At 34.2% G+C, this 14,126-nt stretch overlaps 4 protein-coding genes across 4 annotated transcripts; 2 read left to right on the top strand and 2 right to left on the bottom strand.

The window, feature by feature from the left end:
* The first annotated feature begins 5,098 nt into the window (after window positions 1-5,098).
* On the top strand, window positions 5,099-10,170 carry LOC127108092 (rac-like GTP-binding protein RAC1). The gene is made up of 7 exons (XM_051045461.1): window positions 5,099-5,398; window positions 5,767-5,854; window positions 5,950-6,059; window positions 6,139-6,202; window positions 9,251-9,315; window positions 9,487-9,552; window positions 9,636-10,170. The coding sequence occupies exons 1-7, from the start codon at window positions 5,300-5,302 to the stop codon at window positions 9,735-9,737; spliced, it is 594 nt and encodes a 197-aa protein (XP_050901418.1). The 5' UTR covers window positions 5,099-5,299; the 3' UTR covers window positions 9,738-10,170.
* Window positions 6,553-8,018, bottom strand: LOC127108091 (protein ASYMMETRIC LEAVES 2). Its single transcript, XM_051045460.1, has 2 exons — window positions 7,889-8,018; window positions 6,553-7,587 (listed from the first exon to the last, which is right to left on the bottom strand). Exon 2 carries the CDS (start codon window positions 7,572-7,574, stop codon window positions 6,693-6,695), a length of 882 nt encoding a protein of 293 aa, XP_050901417.1. The 5' UTR covers window positions 7,575-7,587; window positions 7,889-8,018; the 3' UTR covers window positions 6,553-6,692.
* Window positions 10,171-10,882: 712 nt separating the features above from the next.
* Window positions 10,883-12,007, top strand: LOC127108093 (ubiquitin-conjugating enzyme E2 28). The gene is made up of 4 exons (XM_051045462.1): window positions 10,883-11,187; window positions 11,267-11,394; window positions 11,506-11,610; window positions 11,712-12,007. The coding sequence occupies exons 1-4, from the start codon at window positions 11,118-11,120 to the stop codon at window positions 11,853-11,855; spliced, it is 447 nt and encodes a 148-aa protein (XP_050901419.1). The 5' UTR covers window positions 10,883-11,117; the 3' UTR covers window positions 11,856-12,007.
* Window positions 12,008-12,746: 739 nt separating this feature from the next.
* Window positions 12,747-13,211, bottom strand: LOC127103346 (uncharacterized). The gene has a single exon (XM_051040612.1). It carries the CDS (start codon window positions 13,209-13,211, stop codon window positions 12,747-12,749), a length of 465 nt encoding a protein of 154 aa, XP_050896569.1.
* Between the last annotated feature and the right edge of the window lie 915 nt (window positions 13,212-14,126).

Below are 14,126 nucleotides of genomic sequence, written 5' to 3'. Positions count from 1 at the left end.
AGAATTCACATTGATGATTATCCATTGTTGACTGTTTAGCTACATGTATCACGCCATTAGAATACTCCTATGATGAGCTTCTTGAAACTTATTCTGGTGTTTTTCCCCTAAGGAGGAAGATGAAGTCTAAAGTAATAGGTGATGGACCCTCTGGAATAGTCAAGCCTCCAACCAAGGTGGCTAAGACTTATGATATCTTGAGAAGTACTCTGGGATATACACCAGAAGCTATAGGTTCTGGGAGTCCTAAGCCAACTAAAGTACCTATTTCTCAGAAGAAACCTTATGGTAAGTCTCCTATAGTTGAGGCCTTTTTTACTTATAATTAATCTTTTAATACTACTTCATTTACTTCTCTACAACCTAGCTCAATACCTTATGTATCCATACCATTTGGAACCATCTCCAACCCCAAAGAAAAACAACCAATTGTTTCTGAAATAATTAAAATTCCTGTACATGATCCATCTAACCCTAACGCATATGGAGCCACTGTAGCTGAACCCCCACACATTCCAAAAAAAATTCTCTCTCAAATCCTAACCGTTGATACACCACATGACCATCCCACTATTACAACCACTGAACAACCATCTGAACCTATATAACCACCTGTTACTAAAATAGTCTCTACATAACCTCAACCAGAAAATTCCCCTTCTGAAACCATCCATTCCATTCACACTTCTTTTAACATTATCATTCTTGAATCCCGTGGCTTTCCAGAATACACACCAACACCACCAACACCACCCCCTTAACCTAACAACATAGATGAACCTATTGTTGACACTTTTATAGAACTAATACAAAACAATGAACCCTTAACTCCTTATTCCTCAGACCAAACTATTGAAATTTCCTCTAATACCGAGAAAGAACCTGAACCTAAACCTGTCATTGACCCTGAGGAAATTGATGATTTAATTAGACAATTTGAGTATGAAGAAAATGAGCTTCTATACTATGTGACGCAAGATTGCACAAAATGTGTCAATCCTTCTCAGAGTGATGCTGCTTGGCTTGATGTCAAATGATGGATTAACTTTCGTTCATGGGAACTGAGAGATCTCTGATTCAAAATAGTTGGGAAGAGATTTCATGACAAGATTTCTGGGGTCATCGAGCCACTTCTGGAGATGTTCACTCCAAAACCCCCACCCTCACCAGAAGCTGAAACAGAGATAATAGTTACTCCTCCTCTAGAAATTGAGATTGCAACTGTATCTGGAATGAAGCCATTAGTAGAAGCTGAACCCATTCCTCTTGTGCTGAAGACTATGGAAGAACTTAAGCAATAAAGTGATGTTTTTATGACTCACCTGGACAAGCAAGAAGACATGTTTAAGGAACATGCTCAAACTAACACAAAGGTTGAAGGTCTGCTTCAAGTCATATTGTCAAGACTGCCACCCATAACCTAGAAACCAAACTCTTTTAAATGTTGCTTTATTTTGTTTTGATTAATTTTCTATCTTTATCTTTCTAGATCAAATTAATTTTCTTTGTCTTTATTTATATCTTTATCTTTTTTATTTATGACAAATAGAGGGAAGAGTGGACACGACTTTGATATATTTATTTCCTTTCTAATCCCAAACATTTCTGATTCTGATACTTCTTTATAATATCTAACTCGGGGAACCTTGATAAAGTTCACCAATGTTACTAAGGAGATCCTTTTCAGTCAAGTTAACTAGGCCTTTCAGAATTTTAGTTAATCAGACTATCCAAACCTTAGCTTCATAGTTTACCTACCATTAACCAGACTTATATGGTTGTTAAACCAAGCTATGATACAAGCCAACTTTCAACCAGGTTGTGATACAAGGAATCACAGATTTCTAATCAAGATCTGTTACAAGGAATATGTCCCACCAAGATCTGGTAAAAGCTTAACAAAGACTCTGATACAAGACAAACTCTTGATAATCAGACTTTCTGATACAACACATTCTGATACATGAAGTCAAGAAAGTTCAAATCAGAAGAAATTTCAACCATGCTTCTTCACACATGGAAGTTAATTCTTTCATGCTGATTGAACTGTTTTATGTGTTAAATTATTTTAAGTCGTAAACTGAGGGGGGGCTTGCAAACCTAACTTTGAAGTTTTAAGTTGAGAAATATTTTTTAATAGTATAAAATTCAAGGGGAGCTTACAAACCTCACTATGATGCTTTTATATGATTAAACCAAGTAAAATTTATTCATCAAAATATATGGTTTTGTCATCATCAAAAAGGGGGGGATTGTAAGAACAAAATTTGGTTATGCATTTGGCCTTATGTTTTGATGATAACAATACATAGACTTTTAGAGAACAATTTTGTATCCTAATGGTTTTGTATAATGTTCAAATACTAGATATAAGCTCTGAATATGAAGGAATGACGTATGTCGTCATCAGATTCTGAACCTAGTGCACTATGACTTTGAGATGTGTGTTCTACAAGATAATCAAGCTTCAGACTACTCTACTCAACGTTTCTGAACATTGTTTATCCAAAGCTTTATGACTCTGAAGCTTATGTCGCTGTCAAGCTCTAAAGCCATGCGCTTAAACAACTCTGGTGAACTGTACCAGACTCTAAAGACCATGTTTTAATGAACTGGATCAAGACTCTGAAGGTCAAGTTTATGAAGATTCTCTCAACCAGACTCTTATTCTTCTTCTATGCATGCCTCATCATTTCTCTACAAAAGCCCATGAATATTGAAGATAAGATTAAAAATATTTTACGTGAGAAAATAGTAGACAATACAAGATCAAATATTCCTTCCACTACACTAATTTTTTGGGTAAATGATTGTACTATTGTACCATCGTGTCTCCCATTTTCACAGACCTTTACGCAAGGATACAACTACATTTGAGTATTCCATTTTTATCCTCTAACATATATTTTCACTGCCTATATAAAGGAGTCTTGGAAGAATGAGACAATAACGAAGTGCTAAGAATTATAAGAGATATCATTACGCGAATATTGCATAATGTGAATATTTTTGAGAGAAAGAAAAAACAGACACACAAAAGGAACTTTTGTTCATACTCTTCATAGAATATATTTTATATGAAATACTTTATAATTCATTTGTGTATTTTGCTTTCTTAGAAGCATTTTGTAACACACTTTGTATAAAAATATTTGTGATTATATTTTCTTGAGTGACTAGGGTTTAAGCATAATTACTCAAGAAGACATCGACAATTAGTCTTTGTGGTTGTAATCAAGGTTGGTTATAGTGGATTAAGTCATTGTGATGAGGTGAAATCACATTGACGGATGGAATGGACGTAACTTTGTTAACAACGAACTAGGATAAAAATAATTGTGTTCATTGTTTCTGTTTTTCTGTTTGGGTTGCAAAAAATTTCATCCTTGAAAACCAATTCAACCCTCATCTCCTTCTTGTGTTTCCTTTACCTTCTGGTGTCACATGAATTTAATTATCATAGTATTTTTACTTTATATACTAATCAATTAACATCAAATATTTGTAACTCAAAATCAATTGATATTTAAATATTTAGGTTATTTATTTATTGCAATTGTACGTGTTATATAATGAAAATATTTTTGTTACTCATTACTTTTCAATTATTATGCTCCTTTTTTTTTGAAAAGGCCAAAATAAGAAATATATTATTGATCAAAATAAGTCACTCGAGTATAAGCAGTACTGAAGATGACAAAAAAAATCCGAAATTACAACACAAAGCTCTGAATAAGGCACATCATAAAGTTGACTACAAAATAGACTATAAAAGATAAAAGATTTTGCCTCCAAACCTAACAATCAAAATCAAAAGACACATATTTCGACTTTAACCACCAAAAAGATTGAAGCTTTACCATTTCTGATAACGCTCGCAAATGCTCCTCTTTATTCTAAAAAAATACAAGTGTTTTACTATTTCCAAATAATCTGAATCACAGATAGCCAAATAGTATTAAGAAGCAACCAAACATTTTTCGACAAACCACATAACTCTCCAAATTATAAGAGATAATCCAATAATTTTTCTTAAAATACCGTTGAAAAACCTAGCCAATTAAAAATTATATGCCACCGTCTATCAAAAAATCTCCCGCCTAGTCAAATTATCTTTTATTGGAATACGATTCAAAAATTTAAAACTATCCTAATTGTTGTTATCGTCAACTTCAATTTTTTTTAATTATAAATACTAACCAGATAATAAGAAGAGGAATATAATTTTCAAACTCAATCTTCTACGTCTACGTAGAGTCGTCTTGAAATTATTAATTTCCATTTAACTCCGATAAATATTTGTAACTCAATATATATTAATAGTCCATTCTTACCTTATCTATTTACAAATTGAAAGATAGTTCAGTCCCTTAAATACTCTTTTTCCTTTTTTATTTTATTGTTTCCTCAACCACTTCTTAATGTTATATATGAATTTTTCCTAGAATGTATTGTAGACTTAAATATATCTCTCTAAACAAAATTAGTATGTGAGATAATTATGTCATATTTATTAATTATAAAATTGCAAAAACATTATATCACATCACGAAAAAGATTTAAATTATGAAATATTTGGTAGAAATGTTATATCTTTTACTGAAAATCAAGACGTGTAAATTTTAAAGTTAATTATATATTAAAAGATATTTAACATTTATAAGATGATAGTTTTTGGTATGCTATATTTAACATTATAGTAGTGTGTATTTCACATTTAAATCGACAATGACAAAGGAAAGTGAATTGACCATAAAACAATAAACTTTAAAAGGTTATATCTGTTATTTAATCTATTTTTATTACTACATAAACTTGGTCAACAATATCATAAATTTACATTAATATTTTATTTATTTGAATTATAAAACCGAAGTTTCTATTTGCAAATTTGCAAATATATTTCTCTTGCCCTTTAACTTACCAACCAAACCTTTGTATTTAATTTGTCTTAATGCTATATTATAATTTAAACTTTTTGTTTTGTTTTAAATAGTTAAAATTTTAATTTAATCATAAGTTATTAGTTTGATATTTTTGTGTATATAGAGTAAGAAAATTGATAGGAAAAAATAAAAATAAAATTTGATCATAATAACAATATCTAGCTGGCAAGAGCTGGCTCTACTACAACAACAAGAATCACCTTCTGTACCCAAAAAATTCAATTTGACTTCTTTTTCTCTAACCCTTCTTCTTCTTCTTCTTCTTCACCGATTCTTCTGAACCTGAAAATACTACAACATTGCCACATGAATAATTAGGGTTTACACACAACAAAGTTGAAACGATTTCCGAAATGAGCGGTTCCAGATTCATAAAGTGTGTCACAGTAGGCGATGGAGCCGTTGGCAAGACTTGTTTGCTTATCTCCTATACCAGCAACACTTTCCCAACGGTTTGTGCTTCTTTTTTTCTCTCTTCCCTGACAATATATTGCTCAGAGTTTTCTTGATTCATCGTCTTTTTGAACCTTTTGATTTGGAGTTGCTGATGCTGTTTGGGATCTTTAATTTGTTGCGTGGAGAGAGGAGAAGGGAGATTTTTTGATTGAATCTTTAATGTTGATTTTGATTCTCTGATGATGCATTTCTGTTGATTTTGGTCCTTTTTTTGGTTTGTTTGTGGATTGATGCGATAATCTTCAAAAATATGACTTCTGTTTGACTTGTAAATTGACTAATAGGTGAGGATGATTTTGGGTGTATTAGTCTATAATTGTGATTTTTTGACATGTTTTGTTTCTTTTTTATCTATTCGAAACAGGACTATGTGCCCACTGTCTTTGACAATTTCAGTGCAAATGTAGTTGTGGATGGGAGCACTATAAATTTGGGGTTGTGGGATACAGCTGGTACGTTTCTTATCATGATTATATATGTACCTCATTTGTCGATTATTTTTGGAACTGGATAGTGATTGTTATAAAATTTTCAACTTATGAAACAGGCCAAGAAGATTACAATAGATTAAGACCCTTAAGCTATCGTGGAGCCGATGTTTTCTTGCTTGCCTTTTCTCTCATAAGTAGAGCTAGTTATGAGAATATTGCCAAGAAAGTAAGCTTGATATTATTCGGTTTTATTTCTATTTTGTCCCCTTCTACTATGGACTAATTTCCCCTTTCCATTTTTGTAGTGGATTCCTGAGTTAAGGCATTATGCTCCCGGTGTTCCAATTATTCTCGTTGGAACAAAACTTGGTTAGACTCTCACTTCTTCATTTCATTCTCTAAATATGATTACTCGTTTGGTGCGCTCCTTTTGTGGAAGAGAAGCATAATAAAATTATGTGATTCTGTGAAGTTTCTTCGTTTAATGACCAAACTAATAGCTTTTCTTTTACTAATTTCGTTGTTTTAATGTGGTGAAAGTTAATTATTTATTGAACCTATCCTTTAACTAAAGGTGCTTACTTCAATCCTCGAACCTGGAGACACTAGATAGTTGCACAAAATCACCATATCAACTAGCACAAATATCACTAAGTAATTGGTACATACTCCACCAACAAATAGAGAAGACACATCCAACGAAACATAGAAAACAAAAATACATAAACCTCGTCTTTATTGAGATGCATTCATATACTATATATTTATAAGACCAAAAATACATAAACCTCGTATTCACATGTCAACAATAACCAATATTCTGAAATCTCACTAAAGAAACAAAGCAATAAATGAAAAATCAACTAGAACGATGAGTGCTACCAGCACTCCTACCATCCTCACCACCATTCTCCTGATTCTGAGGAGATAACAGACCCGGCGTCTCAGTTTGGTTCACCGCAGCAGCAACACCAACATGAGGATTATAATCCTGGTGTTGCTGTTGTGGCTCTCCCTGTTGTTGTTGCTGAATCTGATAATAACCACAGCCGCTGCTACTTCCTCCGCCGCTACCTCCATTTTCAAAGCTTCCTATACCCAGCGAATGAGCCATATCAGCATGACCAGAAACAACAGCAGTACCACCACCACTACCACCTACATGAAGGCCGCCAAATCTAAGCAAATAATCTTGCTGAGAGGCAACTATCTGCTGAGCTTCAAGAAGCTCTTGTTCTTGCTGAACATCGCGAGTAACCATCCCCGCTCCTCCAAGCATCTCATGCGGAAAATTATACGAGTAGTTCGCATTAGCAACACCTGCAAATTGTGAGTTATTCCACTGTTGATGCTGCTGTAACCCCGCACCAGGATTCCCAAACAAGAACGGCATAACTTGAGGATTAGAATTGTAACTGGACAGTTCCTTTTTTGCAACAGCCAGTTCAGTTTGAACCTCCCGAAGACGCTGTTGGAGAGCCGAGATCAAACCAACGCAGCCATAGATAGGATCTTTCAAACGAGACTCTGCCTCGTAAGCTAAAGATCTCACCGCGTCTTCGCGGTCAGCCACGTTAAGCTCTTTTAAGAGCTTAGCCACATTGCTTGCGCCGAAGACACGGTGCACATTCGCGAATCGCTGTGGATTTTCGGGGAGAAAATAGGGGGCGAAGTCGCATTCTTGTGTGCACTTTCGGCGGAGAAACTTGCACGCTGCACAGGGTGAATTCGATGACGCCATTGAATCAATGTAACTGCAAATTCAAATCAATAAATCAAAATAAATCAAATTAGGTCATTCAATATTTCAATTCAATAAAAAAAAGAAATTAGGTCATTCATATTAACAAAAAGAACCCTAGCTACGAATCAACGATGGATTCGTTGTGTTCATGATAACATTTGAAATAAAATTAGGATCTATAAAAAAGAAAACGATAATTGTTACGTTTTTCGTGGATTATTAGTTGCATGCAACGGTGATGAAACTAGGTATATGGCTATGTTTACGCAGTGGTTATGAATAAAACAAAGAAGAAGGAGAAAGAATAGTACGTGTTGATTGAATGAAGAGAGATGAAAATCTTGAATGTTCTTGAGCGCTACGTAGTGAAACAACCAAATGCTTATTTTCTGGTTTTTATTGGTGAATTGTGAAGAGTGATGCGAAAATTTCTTGATATTGTTGTATACGTATTGTAACTAATTTTCAAAATAGTGCCGTTATAGATGTATATCCTCTTTTTATTTTTACTTTTATTTTTAAAAAATAAATTATTTTCAAAAAATAAATTATTTTCAGTGGTTTGAAAGCCCAATTAAATCATTTTAATTTCATTTCGATGTGGATCACCGCTTCAAAGAAAACCTGGTCAGCATAGCATCACCGTCTGATTAAGATTGAACAAAGATCCGTAAACTTAGTAGAGACGTTTTTAGGGTTTGTACTAGTATTTATTTTTTTAACCATTATAGTGTCATGACGTGGCAATATTGAATAAATTACAATTGAGCTTCAAACAATTTTGTTTACGTTTCATTCTTTTAATCCACATGTCATTAAAAATTTAATGACCACTCTTCAAAACACAATATTCTAAAATTTCTATTATTTATTTAAGAAAAATATATAATATTTATTTAATCAAAGAATTTTTATTTTTATTTTTTAATACTTATTGATTTATTTCCTTTAATTTGTGTTGTTGAATTGAGCACAAATATTATCTTCTTAACTGGTCCTGAATATACTAATAACTAAAAGTCAAGTATATTGTGGCTGTTTTCGTTGTTGCACGAGTGTTACTGATAAAAGCAAGTACAGTGTCTGTTTAAGAAGCTTAAGATGAGAGAAGAGTGCAAGCTATTAGTACATAGTTACCCTGGTAAAGTCAGTGCTTGACATAATTAGTCCTTGACTTCAAAACTAGTCAGAATTTCTTTTGTTAATAGTCTGCAACAAATGAGCAGCTTCTGTTCTGAAAATTTTCTGTTGATAGTTTTCACAGTTGTTGATCAATGTTATAGAGAATCGACAAAGTTTTGCGTTGGTTGTCGACTGCCTAACACAACCCTCTCCTTTTATCCGGGCTTGGGACTAGATATGCATAGCAAAACTAACATAGGCAGGATTAAAATGTAACCCCAATGGGGATTGAACCAATGACCACGGCAAGATGGAGAAATGAACATACCAACTGATCCATTATGGCGAAAGTTGATCCATGTAGCCAATCCCACTTAGTGGGATAAGGCTTGGTGGTGGTTGTATAGTTTTCACATTTGCTTTTGGAATGTGCTTCCTCCTACGTATAAGGTTTAACTTAAATTAAACACATGTATTTGTTGGCTCCGTTATAAAGTTGTCATGATTTGTTTGCTTGGCCATTTAATGGCAACTAAATCTATGTCTTGTAGATCTTCGAGATGATAACCAGTTCTTTCAAGACCATCCTGGTGCTGCACCAATCACCACAGCACAGGTACTTGCTATTTGCTAATACTTTGTGTATTTTTTCTTGTTATTGCTTTTGCTTTTGCTTTGTTTTCTATTTAATTGTTGTGTCTTTTAGCCTTTGTTTGCTCATAATTGGGCATCAACTTACAAGATAGGTCGGTGATTGGTCTGATTTGATTTTCTATCTTTTGTGAAGGGTGAGGAACTCAGAAAACTTATTGGTGCTCCAGTTTACATAGAATGTAGTTCCAAAACACAAAAGGTACATATATGTTATTTGAATCTTTGAAATTTCCGGAGTTTATTTTATATCATGACCTAATCAATATTAATCTCTTGATACAGAATGTGAAGGCTGTTTTCGATGCGGCCATCAAAGTAGTTCTACAGCCGCCAAAACAAAAGAAACCTAAGAGAAAGGGGCATAAAGCCTGTTCTATTTTGTGATCTTCAATTCTTCATTTTGTAGTTCATGGAGGATGACATGACAGTAGCCATTTCCTGGTAGTGTTTGCCATTTCTGATTCCATATCTTACACTATTTTCAACCTAGATGGAGGAATTCACCATGTTCAATTGACCACGATAAGGTTTTGCTTATAAAGCATCAAGCTATTTGTCTCTGGCTGAAGGATATACTATTTAAAGTCATAATTTCAACATGTTTGGTGTGTACAAACTCTTGTGTTTCTCTGGGATATTTACCTGCTGTATTGATTATTAAATATCCATCTCCACTTGTGGACATGGGTTTTACTCACATTGTAATCTAATCTAGGAAGTGTTTGCATATGTGGCTTTGGATGTGCACTAAGTATATGTAATTAATTATGTCAGCTGTTTAACAGCCTGAATATAGTTTGGTTTGTTCATTGATTCATTCTTCCATTTGTTTTCAAGTGACTTCACTTACCACCCTGCCGAACTATGGATTACTAGGATCATATTTTCTTGAGAACTTACTTTAAAATGTAAAGTCAGTTGTTAAGGGCACAATAAAAAAGAGAATACCATGTGGATGTCCAAGAGCCACATTTGAAGGTATGCAACATAAATAGTTATTATAGATTCTTCACAGTTAAATAAGGTCTCTAGTTGTTTTATTACAGTTTGACCGTGATTAACCATTATTTTAAAGGATAGAAAAGACAAGTAAAGCATTATTTCAGTTCTGACAACTTTATCAGATACTGAACTCGTGGTCTGATAGAGTCTGCTAGCAAATTGGGGATCTCATTTATTCTTTTTGGGTGGTTTGGATTTCATTAAGCATCCAATAATTGAGTATCTTGTTTTGGCATCAACACAATTAACAAAAAAAGGAAGAAAAGAGATGTTGAACTTGTAAACCAAACTAAAACTAAAAACCATCAACTTTTGATAGATTCAGCATTTAGCTTTGATATATAATACCTATGGAATAATTTTGCGTGGATGGACAACCATGTTTGAATTCAGAACCTCAAATATCATTCAAACTTCTCACCACTAGTTCAATCCTAGTGGGTAGGCCAAGTAATCTGAAAATGATAGAAGAAAAGCAATGATATCTAAGTTGAAAGCGGCAAAAATACAAAGTAATATGGCAAACATCCTTTATTCTTAAAATCTTATCTTCCTTTTCTTGAGAGGAATATATACTGTTCCCACTTCCATTGGTAAAAAAGTTCAACAAATGGAGCTCTTGCATTGATTCCTATCAATCTCTCTTCTACAACACCGACTATATCGCTTCATTAAATATACATGCAACCTGATTTGTTTCTCATAGTGTGCTAGTAATCTCCAATACATAATACTGACAAGAGAACCAACCAGGTGAAGAATATGGCTTCCAAGAGAATAGTAAAAGAACTCAAGGACTTGCAGAGAGATCCACCAACTTCATGCAGTGCAGGTAAAGAGTTTGAATGAAACTTGAATTGGTTTATTTAACAATAACTGTATTGTGATGTGGTTGTTATGACGAGTTTCAGGCCCTGTCGGCGAGGACATGTTTCATTGGCAAGCAACCATCATTGGTCCAAATGATAGTCCTTATGCTGGTGGTGTTTTCCTTGTTACCATTCATTTTCCTCCTGATTATCCCTTCAAACCTCCCAAGGTATACACCAAAAAACTTTTAAAACACTGACACCGGTTTTCTTTAGTAAGGATCATGGCTCGGCTGTAACCGCGATACGAAATCTTGATGTTCAATTCAATCTAATTGCAGGTCGCATTCAGGACCAAAGTATTCCATCCCAACATTAACAGCAACGGAAATATTTGCCTCGACATACTCAAAGAACAATGGAGTCCTGCTCTCACAATATCCAAGGTCTTGTTATTGCAAACCATCTTCATTCATTTCATTAGTTTCTTTCTGTTTTATAAACAATATGTTGACTGATTGTTAAAACACATGATGATACAATACAGGTGCTGCTCTCTATATGTTCTCTGCTAACAGATCCGAATCCCGATGACCCTCTTGTGCCGGAAGTTGCTCATATGTGCAAAACCGACAGAGTCAAGTATGAGTCCACTGCTAGAAGCTGGACTCAGAAGTTTGCCATGGGATAAGAATTTCCTTCAATATTTTTTTCAAGTGTATAAGATGCGGCCTTGAAACTCCGGCATTAGCGAACAACATGCATACATATAAGAATTTTTCTCAGTCTGTAATTGGAGCATGCTCTCTATGAATAAATACTACTCTCTTTTGGTGTTTTTCACTTATTCAGCCTATTTTGGATGTTCACCCTTACAACTATGTCTTAATTCAATTTGTTTGTAAAAATACATAATCAGCACAATATCATGTTATTGGTGTTCTAAATTCTACATATCAAGCATGTTTGGACATGATTCTATGCCCTTTACTTCCAACTCTGGGTTGAACTTATGGCTAATTAATCCAAATTATATAATCTAAGGCCAAAAAGTTTAGGAAGGGAAAATAAACTAGGGACTTTTCTACACTTGGACTTTTCTTTGACAGAAACCAGGAATTTGTGTTTGTATTTCAAGCCTTGGTGTTTGGTTTGATTGAAATGAATATTTCTTTTAAGTGGAGGTCAAGAAGAATGTAGCTTTGAGGCTGACTTGTAGCCTAAGAAAGCTGATGTTCTAGCTCGAGCTTCTAGTTTAGTTCTGTTAGACTGCAAAGTTGAAACATATACCGGTACCTCCATTAGTGTAGCCTCTACCACAACCATAAGCTCTGTTGGAATCATAAGCATTAGCAAAAATCATTGGTTCATCAATAGTATTTGAAGGAGCTATGTTGCTTTCTTATTGAGCAATTATTTAGTAAGCTTTGTTAATAAAAGGTAAATATTTTATCAATAAAACTTGAGTCTTTACCATAGAAAACCCATAATTTAAACCAATTAGTAATTGAATATTCGTGAGTTTCATGGCTTCACAGACATTAAATACTGCCTGCTCTTTATTAAATCGGAGAATCAATTCTCATCTTTTTACATCAATCAAAACTCTTCCTATGGTAAGGAGGTGTCTCCCTAACAATAATGATGTTTCGGCATCTTCCGGCATATCCAAGATGACAAAATCAACGGGGAAAAATAAATCATCAACCCTTAGCAACACATCCTCTAGTACTCCATACGGGTATGTGACTGATCTGTCGGCTAGAGTCAAATTCATTTTCATAGGTTTTAGCTCTTCATAATTTAATTTCTTCATCATAGACGGTGACATCAAATTGATGCTCTCCCCTGAATCACATAGTGCCTGACCAATGTTTAATGAACCTATAGAGCAAGGAATAGTAAATCTACATGGATCTGTTAGTTTGGGTGGTAGCTTGCATTGGATGATTGCACTACATTCTTCAGCTAAATCAACATTTTCATCATCTTTAAATCCGTGTTTACCATTTAGAAGCTCTTTCATGAATTTGGCATAGACGGGCATTTGTTCCATAGCATCACAAAATAGAATATTTACTTATAACGCTGTGAGCATCTCCAAGAATTTTTTAAACTTCCCCACTTCCATCTTTCTCTTCAGTTTCTTCTTAATGAAAGGGTAAGGTGGTTTGATGTAATCAGGTAACTTGAGGGTTGGTTCGTTGATGATTTGGTTTTTTGTTCTCCTAAAAGGTGAGTCTTTATCAATGAATTTGTCAAGTGTCTCTCCCCTCACAATAGTTTCGCTCGAAACTTTATCCTCTAGGTTTGATTTTTGGTTTCTCATTTTTCTCACTACTTTGTTCCGCAATTTTGTTTCTGCTTGTTCACACTGAGAACGAAGGGAACATGTGATTTCTCAATTCTACCGCGTTACAATTTTCTCTTTCGTTTGCTAGTGATGAGATTTGCTGAGATAGACTCGACATTTTCCCTTCTAGTCTTTTCATTGACTCCTTTTGATTTTCGTTCAACAAGTTATGTAGTATATACCAACATAAACTGAGTTAGTGTTTCTTCCAACGAGGAGATCTTGACTTCCGCATCCATTTGTGGTTATCCACAATGGGAATTTATGGTTACAGCTTGTATTTCTCCAATAAGTTGTTATTTCGTAAAATTACTTGCAAAATGTTCTTCCCCATAATTAACACACATTAAGAACACTACCTCATTTGAAGACTCATGAGTTGTACTTGTTACATTCAACTTTTGATTCAACGGTTATAGCTTTTTGAGAATCTCTTTGTAACCTCCTAACTCACTATGAGATCTGCTCTTTGTTTCTGCATATTTAAGACCTTTTGTATTTGCAAAGTTGTATTCATTTAGGCTCATTTTCTCTATCAACTCTTTTACCTGAGGTTTGGTCAATGTTCTTATTGTACCCTCAGCGGATGCATCTAAAAGCATTCATGTT

The sequence above is a fragment of the Lathyrus oleraceus genome, chromosome 7 (assembly GCF_024323335.1).
Source record: "Lathyrus oleraceus cultivar Zhongwan6 chromosome 7, CAAS_Psat_ZW6_1.0, whole genome shotgun sequence".
In the NCBI taxonomy this organism is placed as follows: Eukaryota; Viridiplantae; Streptophyta; class Magnoliopsida; order Fabales; family Fabaceae; genus Lathyrus; species Lathyrus oleraceus.
Note: the sequence above shows the minus strand (reverse complement) of the source record. Positions and strands in the feature narration are given on the sequence as shown.

Bases quoted from the DNA above. Each gene is read 5' to 3' on its own strand.
- LOC127108092 (XM_051045461.1), top strand. From the start codon at position 5,300: ATGAGCGGTTCCAGATTCATAAAGTGTGTCACAGTAGGCGATGGAGCC. The intron at 5,855-5,949 runs GTACGTTTCTTA...CTTATGAAACAG, and splicing joins GGGGTTGTGGGATACAGCTG to GCCAAGAAGATTACAATAGA. The intron at 9,316-9,486 runs GTACTTGCTATT...TCTTTTGTGAAG, and splicing joins CACCAATCACCACAGCACAG to GGTGAGGAACTCAGAAAACT.
- LOC127103346 (XM_051040612.1), bottom strand. From the start codon at position 13,211: ATGCCCGTCTATGCCAAATTCATGAAAGAGCTTCTAAATGGTAAACAC.
- LOC127108091 (XM_051045460.1), bottom strand. From the start codon at position 7,574: ATGGCGTCATCGAATTCACCCTGTGCAGCGTGCAAGTTTCTCCGCCGA.
- LOC127108093 (XM_051045462.1), top strand. From the start codon at position 11,118: ATGGCTTCCAAGAGAATAGTAAAAGAACTCAAGGACTTGCAGAGAGAT. The intron at 11,188-11,266 runs GTAAAGAGTTTG...GACGAGTTTCAG, and splicing joins ACCAACTTCATGCAGTGCAG to GCCCTGTCGGCGAGGACATG. The intron at 11,611-11,711 runs GTCTTGTTATTG...GATACAATACAG, and splicing joins CTGCTCTCACAATATCCAAG to GTGCTGCTCTCTATATGTTC.